Below are 26,753 nucleotides of genomic sequence, written 5' to 3'. Positions count from 1 at the left end.
GTAAAAATGTTTTCCCTTCCCACCCCTAATTTGCATATGCAAATTAGGATTCTGTTCGGTATTTGGCCAAATCTTTCGCAAAGGATTTGGGGGTTTGGCCGAATCCAAAATAGTGGATTCCTTCGGTGCATCCCTAGTCTAAAAACTGCTTGGTAGTAGATGTTCGCATCTAGGACAAAATGGCTGGCAGGGAAAGGGTTATGGGTAGGACTACATGGAGGTTTTCGGCGCTATCCGATGCGCTGCGACAAAACGCCTGCAACAAATCGCATGCGCTGGAAATAAGGTAAGTGAATGCATTGTCGCATGGTGTCGCTGTGCTGATCCGACGCGACTGTTGGATGCAGACGCTGCACTCTGCGTTTGCATCCGACAGTCCTGTCGCGTCGGATCAATGATACGACTTCATCCGACAATACATACACTTACCTTATTTCCGTTGCATGCGATTTGTCACAGGCGTTTTGTCGCAGCACGTCGGATTGTGCCAAAAACGTCCGTGTAGTCCTACCCTAGGGGTGATTTATTGAATATTTATGCAAAAGCCCTACTATTCCACTTCTTACTGCCTCCTTTCCCAGGCTGTGCAGGGGAGCTGGTGGCACTCGCCACACAGTAATGTAGGATAGGAAACATCCAGCGGCTAGGCTGACCTGACAGAGAACTGAAGCCTGTCTTTGCTTGCGAGGAATGCAGGGCAATGATTGGCTATCAACTCCTACTGTGCTTCTGGAAGGGTCCGTTATGACGCACCTACACCTCATTTATAACAGGGAGAGGGGAGCAGATCTACAGGGAGCTCCAATAAAGAAGCAGTTTTTTGAAGATATCAAGTAAAACCAGCACTATGTATTGTTATACAAAAGTAGGGTTATATTTACATATCCTATATGTCTCCTGTAATCTATGCTGTTTTGTTGGTCTGGGAGAAAACCAAAAACACGCACAAACTCAGGTTGAATATACAAATTCTTTGCAGATAGTTCTCAGGCCAGAAATGAACTTTGGACACCATTGCTGCAAGGCAAACGTGGTTACCACAGAGCCACCATAATTCCCAAGGTAAAAAAAAGTTCAACAACAGTGATGGCAAATGATTTGGATGGTGTTAAAAGTGGCTCTGAGCAGGGCATATGAAGCAGTATACATATGGAGGCAATAGAAATACAGTGTCGGCTTTTGCAGAAGGATATTGTAAGTTATCCTTTGTTTGACAGGAAGCCATACTAAAGATTTTAACAAGGAAGGGGCTGGTGGATTCTAGCCGCAGATCTTAAAACTGGCCCTACATGACCAGATAAGGTTGGGCATTTTGGTTGAACCATACAGCCTGACCGTCTGGCCTTGTATGACAAGCCAGGGGACAATTTAGGCACATAATCTTCATTCACAAGGCTGCAAAAGTGGAGCCATAGCTGAACCAGTACTTAATGGGGTGGTTCACCTCCAAAGTAACGCTTAGTATGTTATAGAATAGCTTATTTTTCTTTAATCCTTATAGTTTTCTTAATTATTTGCATTTTTCTTCTGACTCTTATAAATGGGGGTTACTGACACCATCTAAAAAACAAATGCTCCGTAAGGCTACAAATTTATTGTTAATACTACTTTTTTTTTTTAAACACTTTATTTTTAAATTTTTTGAACAACTGATGATGTTAATACTACTTTTTATTTCTCAACAAATGCCCTCTCCTATTATCCAAATCAAGGCATGGTTCCTAGGGTAATTTGGACCCTAGAAACCAGATTTCTAAAATTGTAAACTGGAGAGCTGCTAATTAAAAGGCTAAATAACTCAAAAACCTAAACAATAAAAAATGCAAACCAATTACAAATTGTCTCAGAATAGCACTCTCTATATCTATTCATATTCCAGTCTAGCGACATTTTCAGACCTATTGAACTATGCGGGGGGAAAGCAGGGATCATATCATTACTATCATTCTTAGTAGGTAGGGGTTTTTATTACTTGGGGGGTTGAGTTCTCCTTTAAAGGGGTTGTAACTTTTAGTGCAATGTAGAGAGTGATATTCTGAAACAATTTTTAATCGTTTTAGTTTTTTTTGTTTGTGTTTTTTGAGTTATTTAGTCTTTTATTTAGCAGCTCTACGGTTTACAATTTCAGAAATCTGGTTTCTGGGGTCCAAATTACCCTAGCAACCATGCATTGATTAAATAAGAGAGAAAAGGAGAGGGCCTTAGATGAGTAATAAAAAGTAGTATTAACAATAAATGTGTAGCCTTACAGATCATTTGTTTTTTAAGATAGCGTCAGTGGCCCCTATTTAAAAGCTGGAAAGCGTCAGAAGAAAAATGCAAATAATTAAGGAAACTATAACAAATAATAATAAAGGATAAAAGAATAATTAGCTATTCAATAACATACTAAAAGTTACCTTGAAGGTGAAGCACCCCTTAAAGACTGAATGGGGAGGCAGGGTAGGGGCAAGCAGCATAGGTGGGATAGGGTAAGGGTGTGATTAAGGGGCTTATTTATCAAAATTATTTTTTTAAATAAAAAAAAGTCAGACCAAACTAGAATCCATGATTTGCCCTTATTTATCAATAAAAAAAAAATAGAAAAAAAATCGGATGGGGAAAAAAACGGGACTTTTTTGGAGTCAAGTGAAACCCCAGAAATTTTCCTGTTTGACACAAGAAAAATTTGAGTTTTCGTGGGAAAAACCAGTGTCAAATTCCGAAAACTCCAAACATTTTGTGACGGTTAAAACATCTTCAAAGGAGACATCCAGGGCCGGAACTAGGGGTAGGCAGAGTAGGCACATGCCTACTGGCCGGCTGCCAGGCTCATACCTTCTCTGTCCCCTACCCCATGTCCAGTCCCCTCTCTCCCCGACTGCCACTGCATTCTCTTTGTCTATTGTGCTCCTGTGCATGCGCGCAATGTCTTTGTGCATGCATGCACGCACAATCGCTACTCACATGCGCAGCCGGCGCCGCAGGCAGCCAAGTTGCCTAGGATGCCTGGCCAGGCTCTGCGGACATCTGCCATTGACTTTTACATGAATTTGTGTTTTTGGATTTGGAACAGATTCGGGGCATAATAAAGCACAAAAACATCACATCTTTTTTGGGTTTTTGCCATCAAAAGGGACGCCATGATAAAATAGTGCCTTAATAAAAATAACCCCCTAAGTGTGTTTGTTTGGAAGAAAAGAACAGATGTTTGCGATATTAGAATGAAATAAAAAGACAGGTTAGAACCCATACCTCCCAACATTTTGGAAGTAAAAAGAGGGACAAAAATTTTTTTCCCGCACGTAGCGCAGCAATTTTTTTAACCACACCCCTTTCTGTGGCCAAACCCCCTAATTACCATGTTCGTTTTACAAAATTTGCCAAGTTATGTAAGTTTGAAAATATTTCTCCTTATCTAAACTGTGTTTTTGTGTCTCAAAATTGTTACAAAAGTATCTTATTTGCACCTGTTAGCTGTTCTGGGCTCTCTGCTAAAAGCCAATTAAGTGAGAAACTTTGTTTCTTTCTCTGGCTGTTCAGTGCAGAGAAAAGAGGGACTTTCCAGTACAAATGAGGGACTGCGGGTTGAGCTGTCAAAAGAGGGACTGTCCCTCGTAAAAAGGGACAGTTGGGAGGTATGACTGAACCTGGAGGCACCCCCTATGCCAGACTGGACAACAGGATTTGTTAGCATGACAGGGACATCATTTGTGGGGACACATTTTTTATACATAACAAAACTTTCAGTCAGACAGTAGTAATGCTAATTAATACTAATTGGACTTCTTACTTGTCCTGTATGTGTCAGACTGCTTGTCTCACGGAACTAGTCTCAGACTACAACAGCCGCAATGGAATGTCAATAACAGGGAATATTTATATTGAGTCGCTGCTGCTCACTGACCCAACAAGCAGGCACGTGTGGCTTGGAAGAGGCAAGTTTAGGAACGAGAAGTTCATTGAAAGGTGGTGCTCCCGACAGAGACAAGATGAGAGACGCTATTCGCCACTATTTCCCTGAGGGCAGGTCTCCTGGGAGTTGTAGTGCTTCGCTCAGTCACGGCTGTCCTCTCCTCTTGTCATACAGTCAGACCCAAAGCTGCCTCACACCGACTCGCTACTTGTTATTCAGCTGCCTCGTTCTCAGTGCAATTCCCAGCAAGCCCCGGAAACAAATGCAGTGACATGTGCTTCAGCGTATAGGCTTCATTGCCCTGCATTCTGGACGACGTTCAACGGTGTCTGTGAACTACATGTCCCAGAGCGCCTTGCGGTCAGCCCGTCCTCTCAGCTCAGGGCTCTGTGCTCCCGCCTCCAGCGCCCTCGCGCTCTCTCTGCCCGTCGCCTCCACAGCCGCTGCCACTGCTGATACTGAGGAAGGGGTGAAAGAGCTGTCACAGGCCCACAAAGATGTCGGGTGACGAAGAACAGCAGGAGCAGACCATCGCGGAGGACCTGGTGGTCACCAAGTACAAGATGGGGGGCGACATTGCCAACAGTGAGTAGCAAGCAGTGGGGAACCCTGGGGGGCTCGGAAGTCGGGCTTCAATACACTAGGTGCCAGGGAACGGGTTCCGCAGGCCATGAGCCCACTCAGTGCCACCTGGGAGGGTCACTAGAGAGTGTGGGACACATGTCTTTATTGTCTCATTCCCAGGCACAGTGGTAAAAGTCCCCGTGTCAGACTGAATAAAGCCACTACGCATCCCACTGCTGCCCTCTATTATCCCGCTCTGGCCCCTTAAGGCACGTGACTTCAACCTTGGACTTTTTGGTTGTTGGACTACATTTCCCGACACAGTCGACTGGCGGGGTATTTGGAGGGAGTTGCGCTTTACTTTTAACAACGAAGGAGACGCCAGTCGGGAATAGAGGGGACGCACGTGTAACGCTGCCATGTGTCTCCCCGACACCCTTCTGTTTCCCAGGCCGGGAACCCACGTGCTCGCTCTGTCTCTATTTGCCTCATGCACTTGTGCCGCTTTATTCTCTCTCGCATTGGGGGCGCGTCAGGGTCGGATAACACGGAGAAGGGGCGGGTGAACTTGAACGAAGCAGCACAAAACTATGGGCCTTTGGGAATACTTCAGCTTGTTGCTTTAGCGCTCAGACCCAAGGCACAATGTCGAGCAGCTTTTGTAGGAAGTGGGAACCAACAGGGATGCCGGGTCTAATTTTCAAAACCAACCAAAGTCGGCTACATAACCAGCCCAAAGCTAGCCAAGAGGCACTTCTAAAGTAGCCCAAAAATAGCCCGATAGTTGCAGTGAAAAAAGTCTAAAAAAAATAATTAATGAATATATTAAAAAATAAGCTTTTTTTAAAAGTTTCTCTAATTTTTCTATGAAGCAAAATCAGACAGTTTAACTTGTCGTTGGGGGCGTAACTACAGAGGGGGCCCCAGGAGGTCCAGCTAATACATCTACAATTTCTATAAATATTGGTAAAACAGCTCAACCTCTAGACATTTTGGTGGCCAGCAGATTTTTGCCTCAAAATTGTCTGAAATTGAGGAAAGTCACCAGAGAATGCTTAAAAGGGACGGGAGACTGGGGTACAGAGCCCAAAATCGGGTAACTCCCGGCTTCTACACAAGTCAGTCTCATTGCATGCTGGGCATTGTAGCCTTAAACTTGGCAGTAGGCAAATTGTTAATAAAAACATTACCCAACATGCATTGGGAGGCGCAGGCTTGGCACATTAGGGCAAGAGAACTTTTGCTGGTTTCCAAAGTACAAACCGGACAAAGGCCCATAAAGTATCCCAAATCCATAACCTTGGCTGTTTTGCACTTTCAAACCCCACCTGGGCTTTGAATTAATAGCCGAATTTGGCTGGAAAACCACAACCCTGGAACCAACTACATACTGGGGGGGGGTCAAAACTATTATTAAATGATACTTGCTCCAGTGCAGTGAGGCGTAGCACATTTCTGTTTGCCAGAGGTTACTGCATGGGGAGGAATTAGTGCAGATGGGGACACTCTTGGTGCAATTTACTTTTTTCCAGCAACTTTCGGGTGGGGGCGTTCTACACCTCTTTTTCCTTTTTTCTTCAAATTGGGATGAAGATTGTGCTAGACTGTGTTTTCTGATTAATTACACACTGTACACCCTTGGCAGCAGGCCTGGACTGGCAATCTGTGGGTTCTGGCAAATGCCAGAGGGGCTGCTGTAAGATGTTGAATGTTTGGGCCTCTATGTACTTGCAATGCCAGGACCTATTTTGAATCCCAGTCCAGACCTGCTCTGCAGCAACTAAGTGCTACGACTTCTTGTGTCTTTTCTGCATTACCACACTTCCACACAGTTGCCATAGGGCAATAAATGAGCCCCACAAAGTTACAGTGAAAAGTTGGAGAATGACTACAAGTGAGTTCAAGAAAATAAAAAGATTGAAAAAGATAGATGTGCCCCTAATTCTGTGTTCCTAGGAGCCTATTCATTAATCTGCCCCTAATGGCCAGTGCCTCTCCAAATCTGGTGTACTGTCCATTCTAATTACAGGGGTCCCTTCCACCTGACCCCCAAATGACAACCTACTCGTCCCCTCAAGAGAACTTGCTGCTGTTTTAGAATAGATAACTCCCCAAATTATAATGAGGAACTGCCACTGTGCAAATCTCTGTGCACCAAGAAACTTGGGCAACGCCAAGATCTCCATATTAAAGGGGAAGCCAAATTGTTAACTTTTGGTAGACTATAGATGGAAATATTCTGCTGCTTTTTAAATAAATACATTTTGTGTATAATAAATAAATAAAACCTTCATTTTGTACCTGCTTAGTTACCTGGGCCAAAATAATTCTGTGCAATCATTGTTTGTATATGTAAACTGTTCTGTTTTGTGTTTGCATTGCCTTACTTTGTAAAGCTCTGGCAAATAATCGCACTATATAAATAATGAGGGTAAACTTATTTTTAGTATTTAATTTTTCTATTCCTTGATTCTCCGTTTTGCAAGAGAGTGCTGTCCAGCATTTGTGTACTGAGCCAGGTACTACTCACACCAGCCCATATTTTATGAATGATTAAGGAATTTAATTGAGCACTAGAGCAAGCTGGGGGGTACCTGTAAATTAGTTGCAGGAATATATATTTTCCGTGAGCCTCCATTTGTACAATTCTTTAGTCCACTGTTAGTGAGAACCCACTGACCCTGTTTTCCTCTGTAAAATTTTGTTCTACCCTACTGGCTGAGTTCTGTTCTCATGTATGTAGGGATGCACTGAATCCACTATTTTGGATTTGGCCGAATCCATCTTGGAAGATCCGCCCGAATACCGAATCCTAATTTGCATATGCAAATTAGGGGCGGGAAAGGAAAAAGTTTGTAACAAAAAGTTGCATGAAATCCCGCCCTCCCTACAATTTACATATGCAAATTAGGTTTCGGTTCATCCAGGCATAAGGATTCGGCTGAATCCTAACCCTGCTGAAAAAGACCAAATCCTGAACCGAATCCTGGATTTGCGGCATCCCTACATGTAAGCAATAAAAACATCATTAAAAAATATCCTGGTTTGGATCCGAACAGCAGCCTGAAAATACAGCCTTGACTCTTCACAGATCATCAGAAGTAAGGTTGCCTCTGTATGGAATAATGTTCAGCATCCTGACTTCTGGTGTTCCATAAAGGGTCAGGGCTAGAATTTTGGGCTACCGTAGCTTTACTTCTACTTGAATGGACGCCTTTTAGGCATTGCACAGGGCAGGTGAAACTTGGCAAATGTGATACTCCTGGGATCGATTGTTTGTAGTTTGAAAGCTTAAAGTCAGATGGCTTTATTGTGTGTTGCAGAGGATGATGAATGGGCATGCCATAAATTAAGGTTTACTATTATCACTGCTAAGCTAGCCATCTTCAATAAGAAGAATAGAGTGGTTACATCAGAAATACTACGTTTCTAAAATTGACCTTTTTGAAACCTGAATTTTACTGCAATGCTACCTTCTAATGGATCCATTCCCTCCAGCACTTGTACCCTGAGGAATTTCATTTGCACTACAGTGAAACCTCAATTTTACATCTCCTGATTTTAAGTTTCCCCTCATTTTACATTATCTTGTGGTCCCACTCATATAATATACTTAATACATTTCCCTGATTTTGAATTTTCCTGGATTTTACACCTTTTTTTCTGGTCCCCTGAAAAATGTAAAATGGTGGTAAAAGTGGTAACCAGGGCAGACTGGAGCCAAGTAGAAGGTTGGTTGGTAATTGCAGGCAGTTTTTAACTGCATTAAAGTATACAAGGGCAACAATTAGTTCTCTGCATTTTTACAATATGGAACAGATCGTCTTGCAGTACATAACAAGCTTGGTTAATTCTAACCATAGAAACCTATAACTGGAGGTAAGCAGATGGGTGCATTTAATTGCTAATGTTGTAAATTGAAATCTTATACATATAGTTTAATGTATCCAACTAGTAATGTAGTCTTGTTTTTCATTTATTACACTTCTGTTATACCTGGGGGCAGTATTCCTTTGAAACAGGGGAGCTATTGCCATCCTATGAATATCACAGTTAACAATAGTGAGGCATTGTGTTACCTCATGGCAATATATATGCAGTTCTGAACTGATATTTGTGCCCCACATACATAACTCACAATAGCCTCTTACCATATACAATTAGGAGAAACGTTCTATATAACTCCAGCCTGTGTATAGAGAATTTAGTTGGCGTTAAGAACAGTAGTACACACTGGCTTTGTGCACCTTATATTGTCTGAGTTTAGTATTCCTAGTAAAGGAGATGTCATTGGAGTGATCACCAAAGTATTGCAGGATTAAAAATGTCAGGACACAGAGTAGGTGCTTTTGTTTTAATAAAGTGATTCCCAGTGTCTCATAGGTGACCCTAAGTGGGAGGGTGACTATTTCTCGAAGGCTTTATTGAAAGCCCATTGTTTGGCATGAATATAAAAGGTGGCAGTTTGAATTCTAAAACTTTTTTTTACTTAATTAGGCAACAGTAGGCCTTACTAGTTTCCTGGCAAAGCTAGTGTTTTGTGTATAACTAGCTTCAGTACAACTTATTCAAAAGGGAATTGTGCCGTGTGTTGAATGTAGTTGTCTTTTACTGATTATGATATACAGAAGTGTGCAGGTTAAAACTGCTTCCTCTCTTGGCCTGAGAGAAAAGTGGTACAGGAACAATTTGTGCATATCATGGGAATAAGCGGCTTTATGACACCATTGTAACGAGTGTTCTATGTGGTACATTCTTGCTGCTGTGTCTGGCATTCGTTCACACTATGCATTCAATCCTGAACATAACTTATAGTACAGACAAAGCTCCTAAGTGTATATTTGCCCTCAAAAGCACTTTGGTTCTTTGTTACTAAATATCATATATTTGCCAACAAGTTATGGTATTCACTTCCACTTTCTCCCCTTCTTTTCTTTGCCACTCTCACTTCTGATAGTCAAGGCATGCTTTATAACCTTTAGCAATGAAGAGGTTAAAACATGCCTATACAGTCTCTATTCCCAACTGCCAGCTGGTTGTACAAGTCCATGGCGTGTGGGTGGGGTTAGTAAATGAGCTATTTGACAGCTGCCAGGTTTTCATGGCCCATGTGTAAGTGATAGGCTGCAAGTCAAGCTCATTTAAAATCCTTTCACAAAAGGAAAGCCTACACTTATTACTCCAGCACCTAATGTAGTCATGTTTTGCACTATTAATATGCTAGATAGAACTAGATGATGGCACAGGTGTTGCCGGAAAGTGCACAATGCTAGATTTTAGGGAAAATTCATCAATGTGAGCTGACCTGTGGCAGGTAGCATTTATAACCATTTCTGCATGCAGCAATCACACACCACAAACCATTGTACTAATGCATAATTATATCCACATTCTATACACTGAGGAAAAAGAAAAGATGTTTATTAAATTGTAAGCAACCTCCTCACTTTGATGGCAATGTTAAATGCATAGTAAATGTGTTGTTAGAAGGTTATCTGTAACCTTTGCACTGCTGCCATTTTTCAGCGATGTTTGTCCCTTTGCTACATTAGATGATTACTCTACCCCATTTTTCAGAATTAGTTGAATAGAGCTTATACTGGACATTCTGTATGTGTACTTGTATGTATGGTTTTTGATATTTCTTGCACTAAACCAGATAAAATCTGAAATTGAAAGTAAAGCTACAGTCTACTTCCTGTTCTTATGAGCGCAATCAAAACAAATCACTAGTCCACTGAGAACCCCAATGCATTCCTACACTGTACCTTTGCCGAAGCTGAGGATTTTGCTAAGCTTTTGGCAAGGAGCAACTTATTACACAAAGGGTTCTGTCTAGTCTTTTAATTTGTTTGGAGTCTTAGTTGGAGTGAAGCTGTTGACTTGCATTGTTTCAGATATCTGAAACCGATGTACAGAAAGAGACAGACTTCTTTGCGTAGACTGGTTGGTAGAATCGGCTAGCTGGTGGCTCTTCATTTTAAATGTATCATTCTACATTTGATAATGTGGTTTACTCAAAAGGTAAAGAATTGTCCTGTAAGGGCAAACGTTTATGGTGGCCATATGCTATAAGATCCACTTGTGTGGTGAGCCCACCAAACGAGCAGATCTTTCCCCCAATACGCCCACCAAAGGCAGGGCAATATTGTATTAATCCAATCATTCTGCCCTAGACGGGAATGGACGTTGTCGCAACAAGGACCGCGTCAACTAGACGATGCAACCTTGATCGAGGGGAAAATCAAAGCTGCCTAGTCAATATCTAGCTGATTTTTGGCCACGTATTTGTCTGGGAGGCCTGTCTGAAGGTGCACATAAGCTGCTGAATCGGTCTAAAGGACTTAAATCAGCAGCTTATATCTGTGTGGCCACCACATAACAAAGTATTTAGTGCACAGTTATCTGCCCTCTCAAAAATGAAAGCTTTCCTATATACTGACTTTGCTTTCTCTTGTATAGGGGTACTGCGTGCTCTGGTGGATACAGCAACAGCTGGGGCTTCACTCCTTAATTTGTGTGAGAAAGGTGATGCAATGATTATGGAGGAAACCGGGAAAATCTTCAAAAAGGAGAAGGAAATGAAAAAAGGTATTGATTGCTTCGCTGTCTAATCAAACAAACCATGACTTTATAAGCAGCCAAGAAGGACAATGCCCTAAAGCATAGGGCACACAGGCCTGTTTTTCTGCTAATAAATGCCAGTGGAGACATGTATTCCCTTTTTTAAGGTATAGGCACACATCTGAGTAATGGCATTATACAGCTGTAGCAAAAACAGTTGTTAAAGGGATACTGTCATGGGAAAACATGTTTTTTTTCAAAACGCATCAGTTAAAAGTGCTACTCCTGCAGATTTCTGCACTGAAATCCATTTCTCAAAAGAGCAAACAGAGTTTTTTATATTCAATTTTGAAATCTGACATGGGGCTAGACATTTTGTCAATTTCCCAGATGCCCCTGGTCATGTGACTTGTGCATGCACTTTACGAGAGAAATGCTTTGTGGTAGGCTGCTGTCCTTCTCAATGTAACTGAATGTGTCTCAGTGGGACATGGGTTTTTACTATTGAGTGTTGTTCTTAGATCTACCAGGCAGCTGTTATCTTGTGTTAGGGAGCTGCTATCTGGTTAACTTCCCATTGTTCTTTTGTTCGGCTGCTGGGGGGGGGGGAGGTGGGTGATATCACTCTCTAACTTGCAGTCCAGCAGTAAAGAGTGAAGTTTATCAGAGCACAAGTCATATGACTTGGGGCAGCTGGGAAATTGACAAAATGTCTAGCCCCATGTCAGATTTCAAAATTAAATATAAAAAAATCAGTGTGCTCTTTTGAGAAATGGATTTCAGTGCAGAATTCTGCTTGAGCAACACTATTAACTGATTAATTTTGAAAAAAAATTTTTTTCCCATGACAGTATCCCTTTAACTAAGAGCAAGTGTTGAATGTGGCCTATTTTGTTGTCAGTTGATGCCATCCCATGTGAACTAAGCCAATGACATGCAGTTTCTGGCTGAAATCTGCCCATTTGCACAGACAGAAACCATTCATGTGGACATAATGTGTGGCATTATCCTTGTAGTTAAAAATGTGTCAATGCTTAAGGGATACTGTCATGGGAAAAAAAAAAATTCAAAATGAATCCGTTAATAGTTAGGGCTAGACATATTGTCAATTTCCCAGCTGCCCCAAGTCATGTGACTTGTGCTCTGATAAACTCCAATCACTCTTTACTGCTGTACTGCAAGTTGGAGTGATATCACCCTCCCCCTCCCTCCCCCCCCCCCCCAGCAGCCAAACAAAAGAACAATGGGAAGGTAACCAGATAGCAGCTCCCTAACACAAGATAACAGCTGCCTGGTAGATCTAAGAACAACACCAAATAGTAAAAACCCATGTCTCACTGAGACACATTCAGTTAAGGTGGCCATAGATGCAAAGATCCGCTCGTTTGGCGATGTTGCCAAACGAGCGGATCTTTCCCCCGATATGCCATTAACAGGCATGGCTATATCGGGGGTAATCTGATTGTTCGTCCGTATGGCTGAACGATCAGATTACGATGTGCCATGGGCTCCGGCGGGAGCGGTCGGGTCAAAATCAAACCTGACCGATCGACCAAACAATCGATCTCTGCTGGACGAAAAATGTCGGCACACACGATCCGAAAATTGTACGAATCCTCGATTCGTACGATCGTATCTGTGTGTCTATGGCCACCTTTACATTAAGAAGGAAAAACAGCAGCCTGCCAGAAAGCATTTCTCTCCTAAAGTGCAGGCACAAGTCACATGAACAGGGGCAGCTGGGAAATTGACAAAATGTCTAGCCCCATGTCAGATTTAAAAATTGAATATAAAAAAATCTGTTTGCTCTTTTGAGAAATGGATTTCAGTGCAGAAGTCTGCTGCTATTAACTGGTGCGTTTTGAAAAAAACATGTTTTCCGATGACAGGATCCCTTTAGATATGTCATCTGGCCTAGTATTTAATACTAGATAAATAAAACATTAAAACCTACTGGATAAACAAAAAAACCTTAAGATTAATAAATCCCATAATCTTTGTTGAGTAGAGACACGTATTTATTCGTGTGATTGGGGATAATTCAGAAGAGTCAAAACTATTCTACTTCTCTTAGGAGGCAATTTGCAATCTTCCTTATTTAATCAAATTCAAACCTTCAACCATTTCATATGGTCTGTGCTTCCTATAATGTGTTTATGTACTACAATATGTAATGTACAAACATCTGTTTTCTAAATCCGTTATTGGTTAGTATACTTGCCGCCCCATACTCATTCAGCCTTAGCAGCTGATTCTATATTGAATAAAACAATTGTTTGTCTCTTTACTTTAATAAATCCAAATCACATAGCATAATAGATTCTTGCCAGGGTATCTTCTTCGGCATTCCATGCAAGCTATTTGATCAATTTCAGTAAATGGCATGAACATGCATACATGGCAACAGTTTCTTTAAAAAATGCTGTGTATCTTGCTCATGATTATCTCGTGTATAGCATTTCTGATCCAGTTCTATACCCCTTTTTTGTTGCAGGGATTGCTTTCCCAACAAGTATATCTGTAAATAATTGTGTGTGTCATTTCTCACCTCTGAAAAGTGACCAAGATTATCTGCTCAAGGATGGGGATCTTGTGAAAATGTAAGAGGATTTGTCTTTTATCTGCCTTAAGTGAATCCTTTCTCTCTAACCTGTATGTTTCTTGGCTTTAAGTATATAGGACTCTCCAGGTTATTGATGCATTATAGGGAATTCAGAAAGTCATAGTAATTCTCAAACTTTATGCTGAATCTGAATGCATCTCAATGATGCAAACCTGCAGATGAAGGCAGAATAAAAGAGCTTACTTGCCTATAAAGCTTTGTCTAAATTTCATTTTAAAGACTCAAGTAGAGGGGTGATACCTGCTACTGGTTACAGCTTTTATAGCACTGATTGATATAGTGAGCTATGTTATATATATGTTTCATTTAGGCATAGTAACATCTATACCTTTCCTCCCACACGTGTATTTATCTAATTGTCAAATATTAACAGCTGACTAATATTGCTTTTGCATTGTTCTCTCTATCTTATATAAAGATTGTAACTCAAAAACATACTAGGTTCAGCTTAGCTTAAAACAATTGTTCTTGAAGGGGATGTTTATAATTGTTACAAGGAACAGCAACTGCCAAAACAAATACTTCAGTGCACTGCCAAAACTTTAAATGCTGTGATGCTTCTATCCTCTTAGACCTCTCTGCTGGTCTGTTAATGTAACCATAAATTGCAATCCAAAAGCCGGTTTACTGCTACAAAGTAATTTATTCCAGACTACATTTATTGTAGTCTGGAATAAATTACTTTGTAGCACTAAACCTGCTTTTGGATTGCTCTCCTCAGTATTTGCAATTTATGGTTACAAGGAACAGTAACATCAAAAAATATTTTTTTTTTAAAAGTGATAAAAATATAATGCAGTGTTGTCCTGCAATGGTAAAACTGATGCGTTTGCTTCAGAAACACTACTATCAGTTTTACCAATGCAGGGCAACACTACATGATATTTTAATTTTTTTGGTGTTACTTTTAAGTATGTAATAAACCTCTAATAGCAGAAACATAGTTTAGCGATTATTTAGATCATGTTCACACTGGTAGAGAATATAACCCCCCTAGGATTACTTCAGCAATGCCAAAGCTTCATGATGTTATATAGGGGCAATGTTGGCTTCAGCATCATTATGTTGCCTGTATAGCATTTCAGTCTTTGTGCTAACTTTGGGGGCTTACTTTCCTAGCAGATGAATTAGAGCTCACTCAAATAACTGATTCCAGTACAAACAAAATCTAACAACTGCCTTTTTCACAAATTCTGCATGTAAAGAGATAGGATTTCTGGTGATTTTAATAGAGTGAGCTCTAATACATCTGCTAGGAAAGGAAGCCCCCCTATAAGATATGTTGGATCTAACTGTCAATGAATATCTGACACCCAACTGCTGCATGAAGACAGAATGAAAAGAAACCGATGCTGAGAGAGGGATAGTGAAGATAAACTTGATTATTTCAGAAACAGTAAAGAATTTTTTATTGACTGTTTTTAGAAAGTTTCTTATTTCAGTATGATGGACTTATATTAAATGTTCATTTTCGCGATAGTTCCCCCTTAAGGTTGACATTCAAACCAAAATTCATGGTTGTTAATACCTGTGTCTTATCAACCATACAGTCCATATTTCAAACAGTTACAGAACATAAAAAAATTATTTTTTCGAAGGAAAAAGACTCATCTTCACTGCTTGCTACTGATCTAGTCTGTTTTTTCAGTGTCCTCAAGGAGATAGGATGATCTAGCTCATGCTCTGATTTTCTACAGCCATAATCCATCTGGCAGTTGTGCTTGACCCAGAGAACTGACCTGTGTGCCACTAGTCATTAACGTTAAAAGCAAAGTAAATTCCTTTAAGCAGGTTTGCTTAGATTATATTTTAAAATATTTTTTTCAAACAATCTTTTAATTGCCCTCACTTGAGCATTAAATGCACACTCCCATTATCATCTTCATATTTATTTTATTTTATTTATTTTTTTACAGCGATCTAGGAGTTCATGTGGATGGCTTCATTGCTAATGTTGCCCACAGCTTTGTTGTTGGAGCCTCAAAGGTACACTTTTTAACTAGCGCTATTACAGTGGAACAGCTACATTAGATGTGGATATTATTTCAGGGAAGTTTGGCTCTTTCAAAGAAAGAAAGATGAAACAAATAATGAAACTGTCCTATGTTAAATTAAAGAAGCCATTGTGAGAAATCTTGGAGAGCTATGCCGCTACTTTCATTTGTATTTCAGCCTGTGAGAGAATTGTGCTTAGCCCAGCCTTTGTAATTAAGCAGCCTTGCTCCTGCAGCTCACTATGTGCATTATAACTGCTTGGGCTGGCTCAGGCTCGGTTTTCTACAGAAAGAAATTACATGCCCATTCAGTTTTTTAGCAATACGGACTGTTGATTTTCATAGAAACCTGCCAGTCACTTTAATTGCCCCCTTCTTGAGACGTACTGCTTCATAAATTGCATTGAAATAAAAATAAAAAAAGTCAGTTATTTACTCTCTTTGGAAACGTAAACTCAGTGGAGACTATTATGTTTAGGAGTGTCCGGTGACTGGACGTAAAGCTGATGTCATCAAAGCAGCCCATCTTTGTGTAGAAGCTGCCCTGCGTCTTGTGAAACCAGGAAATCAGGTAAAAACTTTCCATCTAAAATTCTGCCACTGATGCTTGATGTGCACAGCACAAAGCCTCACAATACATACCCCTATCCTATCTTAGGGTAATTACACATGGGTCAGTTACTCCCCTGGCGTATACACTAAGTGGACAAAAAGCCAATCTGTGGTTTTCTGCTTCCTCGCAGGCATGGGATCAGCAAACTGGATTCAATATAAATAAAGCTGAATAAAGTTTTGAATACCTAGTAGTTTAATGGCACTGATAAGTAGAATACATTCGTTAGGCTGTATGCTTTGCTTATACAGGTATGGTATTTGTTATCCAGAATGCACGGGACCTGGTGTTCTCTGGATACCGGATCTTTCCATATTTTGGATCTTCGTTCCTTAAGTCAACTAAAAAATCATGTAAACATTAAACCCAATAGGCTGGGTTTGTTTCCAATAGGGATTCGTTATATCTTAGTTTGGATCAAGTACAAGGTACTGTTTTATTATTACAGAGAAAAAGGAAATTGTTTTTAAACATTTGGATAAAATGGAGTCTATGGGAGATGGCCTTTCTGGATAATGGCTTTCTGGATAACTAATCCTATACTCTGTAGATGATTATGTGTCAAAATAAGATAAAAAGCGATTTTTATTCACCACCATGCCATATTAAACAAGTGAAATTAAAAACATTTAAAAAAAATAAGCAGCGCTGCATATAAAACTGAAGGGATCCCTTCTATGAGGACAAAAAACCCAAAAGCTGATTATATCAAACAGCTAAGGGAAAAATTTGCATGCTGTTATATATGGTAATAAATGATCCGTTGGTAATAGGAGAAATGATGGAGGAGCTCTGGAACAAGAATGTGGATTTACACTTGTGAACACCTTGGCTCGATTAGGTTCAGTTAGGTGAATCCATCTTGTTCCTAATAAGGAAAAAGTTCCAAAGCTTGTAGACAAAACAGCATGCAAGTATTCCCCTACTTTGTATGATATGGAACAGATTTGCGGGGTAAACACCTGAGTGTTTAATGCTTGTAAACCCGTGTTCAAGTAACTCCGATATTTGGGTTAATGCTTTCTAAGCATGCTGGAGTCTGTATAGGTCTGGGGATGGGTTATCTCACCTGTAGTAAGCAGTGGCGATTAAACAGTCCAGATAGTCGCAAATAGCGATGTAAATATCGCAACGTGTATTGCCAACAGCTGCTAACAGTTCGCAGGTGCTGTATCCACCGCTCTCTGTAGCGGTTGTGTGACCCTCAAAAGGAATATTAATTGTACCGACCGTATAGCAAGTTGCGCTCACGGATGACTTCAAAGATCCTTAGATTGACTGTGCAGCATCGCTACCCCAGACCCCCCCTTGTCACGCCAGAATGCAGTCCAGAAGAGGTCTCCCTGCAGCAGATGCAGCACTGAACCTCCGTTACTCCCCTGGTGTATACACTAAGTGGACAAAAAGCCAATCTGTGGTTTTCTGCTTCCTCGCAGGAATGGGATCAGCAAACTGGATTCAATATAAATAAAGCTGAATAAAGTTTTGAATACCTAGGATGGTTTAATGGCACTGATAAGTAGAATACATTCGTTAGGCTGTATGCTTTGCACATACAGGTATGGGATTTGTTATCCAGAATGCACGGGACCTGGTGTTCTCTGGATACCGGATCTTTCCATATTTTGGATCTTCGTACCTTAAGTCAACTAAAAAATCATGTAAACATTAAACCCAATAGGCTGGGTTTGTTTCCAATAGGGATTCATTATATCTTAGTTTGGACCAAGTGCAAGGTACTGCTTTATTATTACAGAGAAAAAGGAAATTGTTTTTAAACATTTGGATAAAATGGAGTCTATGGGAGATGGCCTTTCTGGATAATGGGTTTCTGGATAACTAATCCTATACTCTACTTTGTAGCTCTTAAAGGAAAGACATTTTTTTTTTTTTTGCGAAGATCCCCAAATAAAATTGCTTGCTTTGTTTTCCTGTTTGCCACTCTTCTGTAAAAAGAAACAACCACCAGTTTTGTTTGTCACAGTGCTTTGACATATTCGCCCCATTATTGCTGCCATTAATAACTGCAATAACCCAAGTTAATATTTCCTGTGTTGGCTACCACAGTTTTCCTTATTGTTGGTGATTAGATGGTTCTGCAGTGTATGCAAAGTTCTCAGAACTGTTATTTCTCCTTCATCTTTAGAACTCGCAAGTGACTGAAGCATGGAATAAAATTTCCCCATCTTTTAAATGTACTCCAATAGAAGGTAATCCTTTTTCATTTAAGGTATTTCTTGATGATGCATTTACATTATTGTACAATCAATGCATCATAAATTAAACAAAGATTCTCAATTTCCTTTAATCTGGCTACTTTACATAAAATTAATCCTTCTATTCTACTTTTGTAATGCAATTCTTCAAAGTCCATTAGAATTACCAGAACTTGTTCCTCTTAAAGGGTATACTGATTTGTCTGTTCCTTCAAAAATAGAGAAGCTGCTCTGCAGAGGATGCATTTAATGTAGCACATCTTAAAACCTTTAAGAAACACCTCTCGTATAATTCTAATGTCTTAAGAAGCATTCATCATACACTACATGAAAGATACCCATCCTACAGGGATCCAGATGCTTCTTATCTAAAACTCCTGGTATCCAGCGCATGCGCAGTTGGAGCAATTGTCTGTTTTGCGTCAACTGCGCATGCACCGTAAATTGCAGAATCGCTGGTCTCATTCCAAAGATTACCGAAGCGCTGAACTCCGCTGGACAGAATCTGCACGGCAGCTAGGCTGGGGGGGAGGAGGGAGGGGGTCTATGGTTTTTTTATTAAGGGTTTGTTTCTCCTTTAAAGGGATGCTGTCATGGGAAAAAAATGAATCAGTTAATAGTGCTGCTCCAGCAGAATTCTGCACTGAATCCATTTCTCAAAAGAGCAAACAGATTTTTTTTATATTCAATTTTGAAATCTGACATGGGGCTAGACATATTGTCAGTTTCCAGCTGCCCCCAGTCACGTGACTTGTGCTCTGATAAACTTCAATCACTCTTTACTGCTGTACTGCAAGTTAGAGTGATATCACCCCCCCTTTTTTACCCCAGCAGCCAAACAAAAGAACAATGGGAAGGTAACCAGATAGCAGCTCCCTAACACAAAATAACAGCTGCCTGGTAGATCTAAGAACAACACTCAATAGTAAAAACCCATGTCCCACTGAGACACATTCAGTTACATTGAGAAGGAAAAACAGCAGCCTGCCAGAAAGCATTTCTCTCCTAAAGTGAAGGCACATGAGTCACATGACTCAGGGCAGCTGGGAAATTGACAAAATGTCTAACCCCATGTCAGATTTCAAAATTGAATATAAAAAAATCTGTTTGCTCTTTTTAGAAATGGATTTCAGTGCAGAATTCTGCTGGAGTAGCACTATTAACTGATGAGTTTTGAAAAAAACATGTTTTCCGATGACAGGATCCCTTTAAGCATCCCTGTGCCAAAGCACTAGAATGAGGAACTACCTGCATTGAAGGCATGAAATGGTGTTTAACCCATTTATTATCAGCCACAGTTTGTGACAGCATTTTGTGCTTCTGACCCTGTGCCTCATCACTATCGCCTATTTTTACAGGAATGCTTTCTCACCAGCTAAAGCAGCATGTCATTGATGGAGAAAAGACTATCATTCAGAACCCCACTGACCAGCAAAAGTGAGTGTTGTCCTGTTCTAGGATTAATCATATCCTGGTTTGGATCAAGTGCAAGCTATGGTTTTATTATTGCAGAGAAAAAGGAAATAAATTTCCATCATTTGGATAATGGTGTATGGGAGACTGTCTTTCTGGATAACTGGTTTCTGGATAACTGATCCCATACCTGTACCTGAGTTAGCATAGGCTAATGCTCGCAAACTTCTGTAAAAATGCAAAATGTTTCAGTATTACTATATACTTTAAATTTGGAAAGAGGATTTATTCCCCCCCCCCCCCCGAGCTTGCATGTTACACTACATTTATTTGCTAGTAAGAGAAATGAGTAACATACAGCTTTTTACAGCTTTACCTGAAACTTTCACTTTGTTTGCTTAAAAAAAAAAAAAGATGTGTATCGAAATAGTAATGCGAGTTCCAACAAGCATTAAAACATTTCTACTTTTTTAGGAAAGACCATGAAAAAGCAGAATTTGAGGTCCACGAAGTTTACGCTGTAGATGTTCTTATTAGCACTGGAGAGGGAAAGGTAGGTTACTCATCAGATTCCATGAAACTTGTACAAGTGTTCTTAAGTTCCTCAAAAACGTGCAGTAATAATGACCTTCTTTTGTTTCTGGTTTAGGCAAGGGATGCTGGACAGCGAACAACAATTTACAAAAGGGACCCGACTAAGCAGTATGGCTTGAAAATGAAAACCTCCCGTGCCTTTTTCAGTGAAGTTGAGAGGCGCTTTGATGCAATGCCATTCACTCTCAGGTACTACAGAGTCCTTGGTTTTTATGTGATCTGTTGCTGCATAATCTTGAAATGTACATCATACTAAGTATGGATTTCATCCTTCAGAGGTATTGCATTGATTTTAATATATTTTATTTGTAAAGGCTTTTTTTTCTTTTTAGCTAGTTATTCTACACTATCTAGCACTAAAAAGGAAAGCAGGAATAAGGAATGTAATTTGGGTAGTACAGTGAGTGGAAGGGTTAGAATGATTAGTACTATATAGCTGTCCATCATAGTGCCTAAAACTATTAATGTTGTGTACAAAATTAAATGCTTTATATTTAATCATTAAGGAGCTATCATTCACCTATGCTGATGCATTTCAGCACAGGATGAAAAAAATATATAAAATACACAGTTTCCTTCAGTTACTGACAAAATGGTCATAAGATCCAGAGATACAGGCTTTTGGAATTACAGACTTTCCTGACTTGAACCTAACTTCCAGTCTGTCAATTGACCAAATGTGAATTTAGGGGAAAACTCTGGATTTGCCAATAATTTTAGCAGCCTGTGTCTCTGGATCCTCTGATTATTTTGACCTGGTTTTCACTGTAGGTCATTTCTGAATATATTTTTATCCCATACTCTGTTTGCATTCAGGTCGGTAACCGTATTTTATTGCATGTGCATTTGCACTGTCATGTAATATAGTTTACTTGCTCTTGACTCTACCTTATTATTCTATGCAGAGCATTTGAGGATGAAAAGAAGGCAAGAATGGGAGTTGTGGAATGCGCCAAACACGAGCTTCTTCAACCTTTTAATGTTCTTTATGAAAAGGAGGGTAAGGATGGACATCTGTGTCTGTATCTAACTGGTTGTTGCTGTCTTTTTTTGTGAATAAGTAATAAATGTGTGAATGCATGTGCATTACTCATTTGCCATTTTGATTATCTTAAAAAATCACTGGAAAATGCAGGATAAGGTACTGTCTCTGGTTAGAGCTAGGAAAAAGGTTTTGGCCTGCATGGAGTAGAACAAGGGTTTCCGAACTTTTTTTTTTACCCATGAGCCACATTCAAATGTAAAAAGAGTTTGGGAGCACCACAAACATAAAAAGTCTTTGGGCACCCCAAATAAGGGCTGTAAAGGGCTATTTGGTTGCCTCATGTGGGCGAGCAGTGTACAGGAGGCTCAGTTTGGCAATATCCCTAGTTTTTATGCAAGTACAACTTTCCTTCAAGCCTGAATTTCAAAAAGAAGCAGCTTTCTTGAGGCCAATGAGCGCAACATCCAGGGGGTTGGTGAGCAACTCATGCGCCACTGGTTGGGGATCACTGGTGTAGAGAAAGTCTTGATGATATTACAACATAGCTTGTTTTATAATACTCCATTCAAAGTTGACACAGGGACACAGCAGGGGAACTTGTATTTGACCCAACGATGTAATGTAAAAGCAGTTTAAAACATTTTTATGCTGAATTGTTTATATTTTATATTGACAGTCTACAATGTTTAACTACACATGATATGACTAAACCTAGATGGGGACCTTGTTAATGGTATGCTTACATTTAATGATATGCTTGGTTCATCACATCCCTAGGGAAAGGCAATGCTCCCTTGATGCTTCTTAGTAGGAGACTACTATAAGGAGGGGAGTTATTGTAATTCTATGGAAGACAAGTTATGACACTGTTTTAACTTGCAAAATGAGTTGGTTTTTTTTTTTTGTGTTCTATTCTAGGTGAATATGTAGCTCAGTACAAGTTCACTGTTCTCTTAATGCCCAATGGTCCTATGAGGATAACTAGCGGCCCCTTTGAACCTGATTTGTACAAATCTGAGCTTGAGGTGCAAGATTCTGAGTTGAAGGTGGGTGAGACTTTACCACTGTACATATATCAAGTCACTGTTGATTACAGGTTCTCTTGCAGTAAAACTTTTGGGGATGCATAATTTAAAAAATACTGCTTTAAGCATGCATAATTGAGTTCCATTTACAGTCATTCATGTATTCCATAAAGGTTATTTGGTATTTTTGTTTTTTCCTTTGGAATGTATAAAAAACATCCACAAAACTAATTGTATCTAATTTAAAAATTCTGGATTTGCTTACAGGCACTTTTGCAAAGTTCAGCAAGTCGGAAAACCCAGAAAAAGAAGAAAAAGAAGGTATTGACTTGAGGACTGCACTTCCTTGCATTAGATCATAGATATACATACGACTTAAGCTCAATAAGCATAAACCTTTAACCTGAACAAAACGAGATATTTTTTTTTTTTTTCAATAAGATTTTTTCATTTGATGTCTAGTTGCTTCTATATAGGAATTGATTCTTTTAGTTGTGTAAGGAATCTCCATGTTGATTGGTTGTTTCATTAATTATACCATTAACTGTGTTAGGCATCCATGCATATCTGAATTGTTGTATTTTCTGAATGCTTTGGCCATTTATATAGATGGCCAAATAGCACCAGAGCCTTTTGACAGTCCAGTTTCCAGAGTTTAGGGAGTGGGAGGATGCTTGACCTTTTTTTTTTTCTATCTAGGAATGACATTAATTTTGCATAATGGACTAAAACTACAATTTGTTTCATTAATATTTGTATTTTGCAGGCATCAAAAAATGCTGAAAATGCCACTGCTGAAGAAAATGAAGGCACTGAGTGAAAGGAGGCTTTTCTCTGAGGTGTCTGACTTTGACCTGCCAGTTAATATTTTTTAGTACTTGCGTTATTTTTGGCTCTCCCTTCTTTATCCTGACAATTAACATGAATTGAAACAAAGAAAAAAAAATAAAAAATTTAAAAAGGCTCTCTACCTGTTCAGTCTGGGCAGCCAAGTGTGCGTTTGGATGTCGGATCCCCACTTTCCTTTTGGATGCAAACTTGGACATTCAAAGACATATTTCATACTAAACAAAATACACACACTATAAAACAAAAAAATAAAAGCAGGCATCAAATCAGTCTTTTTAGCCCCTCTTTCTATACAGATATTGTTACAGAGAAATGGAACACGCCACCTTCCAGGTTTACTCTTCAGTCAAAAGCCTGCAGACGATTATGTGGCAGGTTTTACAACTTGTTAAACCAGTGATGTAGAGGAATTAAACTTTTACTGTGTGCACTAATATACTCATGTGAGTTGTTCTGAAGCCATTGCTTCTGCGGTGGTACAGGGGTCTTAAGGTATAGCATGCCAGGCACATTTTTAGATAATGTCCGTTAGAAAATTAGCAAATATATCATGGATTGACCAACTTTTTTTAACCTAACTGGAGCATTCGCAGACTAAAGTGGAATACACGAAATTGATGGCCAGATGGACCTTGTACACATGCCAAACACAAATGCCAGAAAAATGTTGAAAGACCCATGGAATCATCTTTGGGAAAAATCATCAGTTTTGTGAATTTCTAAAAGCCCTTTATACAATTGTAGTTAAGTGACTGTCTGATAAATATCACTACCAAAAAAGGACATTAAAGGAAAACTATACCCCTCAAACAATGTAGGTCTCTATAAAAAGATATTGCAAAAAAAAAAAAAACAGCTCATAAGTAAAACCCTGCTTCTTATAAATAAACCATTTTCATAATAATATACTTTTTTAGTAGTATGTGTCATTGGGTAATTCTGAATCGAAAATTGCCTCCTGGGATCACCATGAGCCAATTAACAGACAGAGCTCTGTCTTTTGCTTCCACACTTCTTCCTGTTACAGTTAGAGTTGTAGTATTTCTGGTCAGGTGATCTCTGAGGCAACACACAGACCCTCACTAAATGGGGGTTCAAGGCAAGATATGTAAAAGGGCAATATTTACTTAGACATATATTCCAGTTTGATAAGATTCTTTAATATGTCATTTAATATGATATAAATGATCTGTTGCTCAAGTGTTCATTTTGGGATTATAGTTTTCCTTTAAAGTACTAAAATGTTTTTTTAGTATGATGAGGAAAATATTATGCATAACTTGCAATGCTGAATCAACGGGTTGTTGGTTTTTTTTGTTCAGCATTCTTCAGCTACTGGCCACTTTTTTGTAATCCCTCCATTTCATCAGCTTTTACTCCTATTTGCCCATAAGCAAAAGTCATTTATTTTCTCGTTCCTATACTACAGTGAACTTAGTCTTGAATCACATTCTGCTGGGCTCCAATTTGTTACCCTTGAAGAGATTACAAAATTAATAATTAAATGTGCAACCATTTTTAATGATTAAGAGATGCAAATGGTAAGTTTGAACCTATTATGATCATCTTGATAATATATATATCAGTGCAAACCTATTGTATATGGTGGTTTGGTTTGACCAATCCCAGGTCCAACCAAGCAGCTCCATTCATATATTCTGATTTAATTCAACAGATATAATTCAAGTGAGCGTGAAAGTTTGTGAACCCTTTAAAAGGTTCTATATTTTTTACGGATGCACCGAATCCACTATTTTGGATTCGGCCGAACCCCCGAATCCTTCGCGAAAGATTCGGCCGAATGCGAACCCTAATTTGCATATAATTAGGGGTGGGAAGCGGAAAGCATTTTTTACTTCCTTGTTTTCTGACAAAAAGCCACACAATTTCCCTCTGCATATGCAAATTCGGATTAATTTGGACCGGGCAGAAGGATTCGGCTGAATCCTGCTGAAAAAGGCAGAATCCTGGATTCGGTGCATCCCTAATATTGATCTAAAACATCATCTGATTTTCAAACAAGTCCTTGAAGTAGAGCAAGAAAACCTAGTTAAACAAATGAAACAAAAGAATTTGTTGGACAGTGTGAGTTGTGAATGCCAGGTTTTAAGATACACACTTCAGCTTGACTCTAGTCATAGCAATTAAATGTAATGGAGTGCAGGCAGTAGGACTTCATTTACAATTCTCTTTCAACCTGATATCTAGTTTGCAACATGCCAAGGACAGATCTTATTGTATATAATGGATGTAGCAAAGTAGTACTGATTTTTATTTTCTCTTTTTTTAAGTATGTTATGGCTCATCTCCATCCAACACCAATGTTGTAGAAGAGCTACATTTTTAAATCGTTACATTTCCAATGTTTGTTTTGCTTTTTAAGTAGTAGTTGGCATGGAATGCGTGAAAGGGGATTTTTCTCACAAAGACCAGCATGCATTGACGTGTATTCAGTTATCAATAGAAGAGGGTTATGTTTGTAACCGAGAGAAAAACATGCAGGTTTTCGCATTTCGTGTGTGTTTGAAAAAACACAGAAATAATCGCCTGTGTGTGTAAGCGCTACATCTGTTGGTAATCATGGGCATCAATGTGTAAATCAGTCTTTCGCCACTATTATGTGTCTCTACTGCTATCATACTTATTTTATAGGGGCTGCTTGGATTTTGTTAGTTAACCTTCTGGAGCTTGTAGTGTTTGGGAATCTGGATGTGAAATGACTAACTCCAAGCACATTTTTGAATACACTGTTCTTTTTGAAGAGTGTCTGCAGCATATGTAGGACATTTCTTTGCTAAATGTATACCCCCTTTTCATCTGAAATAAACTGAAAAATTGCTGTCTGGTACCATATGATCTGCAAACTTTATTTTGTGTTATTCTTGTCTCTGGTCAAGCATTTGCCAGGGCAGTGGCACAGGCCTATTGCAGGCACTTTGTTGTGTGCAAAACATGAAGTGACCATATCCCCAATATTGCTCTGTGAGTCACATGAAATGCTTATCAAATTGTTTGTAAAATCAATTAGAAATTTCTAATCTCTTAATTTTTTTTAGGAAACCAGGAGTAAGCAAACAAAATATATATTTTTTACATGTAATTCAACTGGAACTATTAGGCTTCACCGAATAGCCCACAGTAAAGGAATTGTTCAGTATAAAAACTGGGTAAATAGGCTGTTCAAAATAAAAAATGTTTTCAATATAGTTAGTGAGCCTAAAATGTAATGTATAAAGGCTGGAGTGACTGGATGTCTAACATAACAGAACACTACTTTGTTGCTTTGCAGTTTCCACTGATTGGTTACCAATCAGTCACTTGAGGGGGGGGGGCACATGGGTCATAACTGTTGTTTTAGAATCTAAGCTTCATGCTAAGGATCAATTGCAAACTCACTGAACATTTATGTCCCATGTGG

General features: G+C 39.4%; 1 protein-coding gene and 1 long non-coding RNA gene across 2 annotated transcripts in view; one reads left to right on the top strand and one right to left on the bottom strand.

Annotated features, from left to right (window-relative positions):
• LOC121400678 overlaps window positions 1-3,875 on the bottom strand; it is a 37,040-nt gene extending 33,165 nt beyond the window's left edge. Inside the window, exon 1 of the long non-coding RNA XR_005965903.1 lies at window positions 3,773-3,875. This is a non-coding gene — a long non-coding RNA (uncharacterized LOC121400678). The remainder of the gene's footprint in view (window positions 1-3,772) is intronic.
• Window positions 3,876-4,159: 284 nt separating this feature from the next.
• On the top strand, window positions 4,160-23,439 carry pa2g4.S (proliferation-associated 2G4 S homeolog). Its single transcript, NM_001090524.1, has 13 exons — window positions 4,160-4,480; window positions 10,922-11,050; window positions 13,518-13,623; window positions 15,563-15,632; window positions 16,119-16,211; window positions 18,400-18,463; window positions 19,828-19,906; window positions 20,357-20,435; window positions 20,532-20,665; window positions 21,382-21,476; window positions 22,380-22,507; window positions 22,754-22,807; window positions 23,253-23,439. Exons 1-13 carry the CDS (start codon window positions 4,393-4,395, stop codon window positions 23,304-23,306), a joined length of 1,173 nt encoding a protein of 390 aa, NP_001083993.1. The 5' UTR covers window positions 4,160-4,392; the 3' UTR covers window positions 23,307-23,439.
• Window positions 23,440-26,753: the final 3,314 nt, after the last annotated feature.

This window comes from Xenopus laevis, chromosome 2S (genome assembly GCF_017654675.1).
Source record: "Xenopus laevis strain J_2021 chromosome 2S, Xenopus_laevis_v10.1, whole genome shotgun sequence".
NCBI lineage: Eukaryota > Metazoa > Chordata > Amphibia > Anura > Pipidae > Xenopus > Xenopus laevis.
Note: the sequence above shows the minus strand (reverse complement) of the source record. Positions and strands in the feature narration are given on the sequence as shown.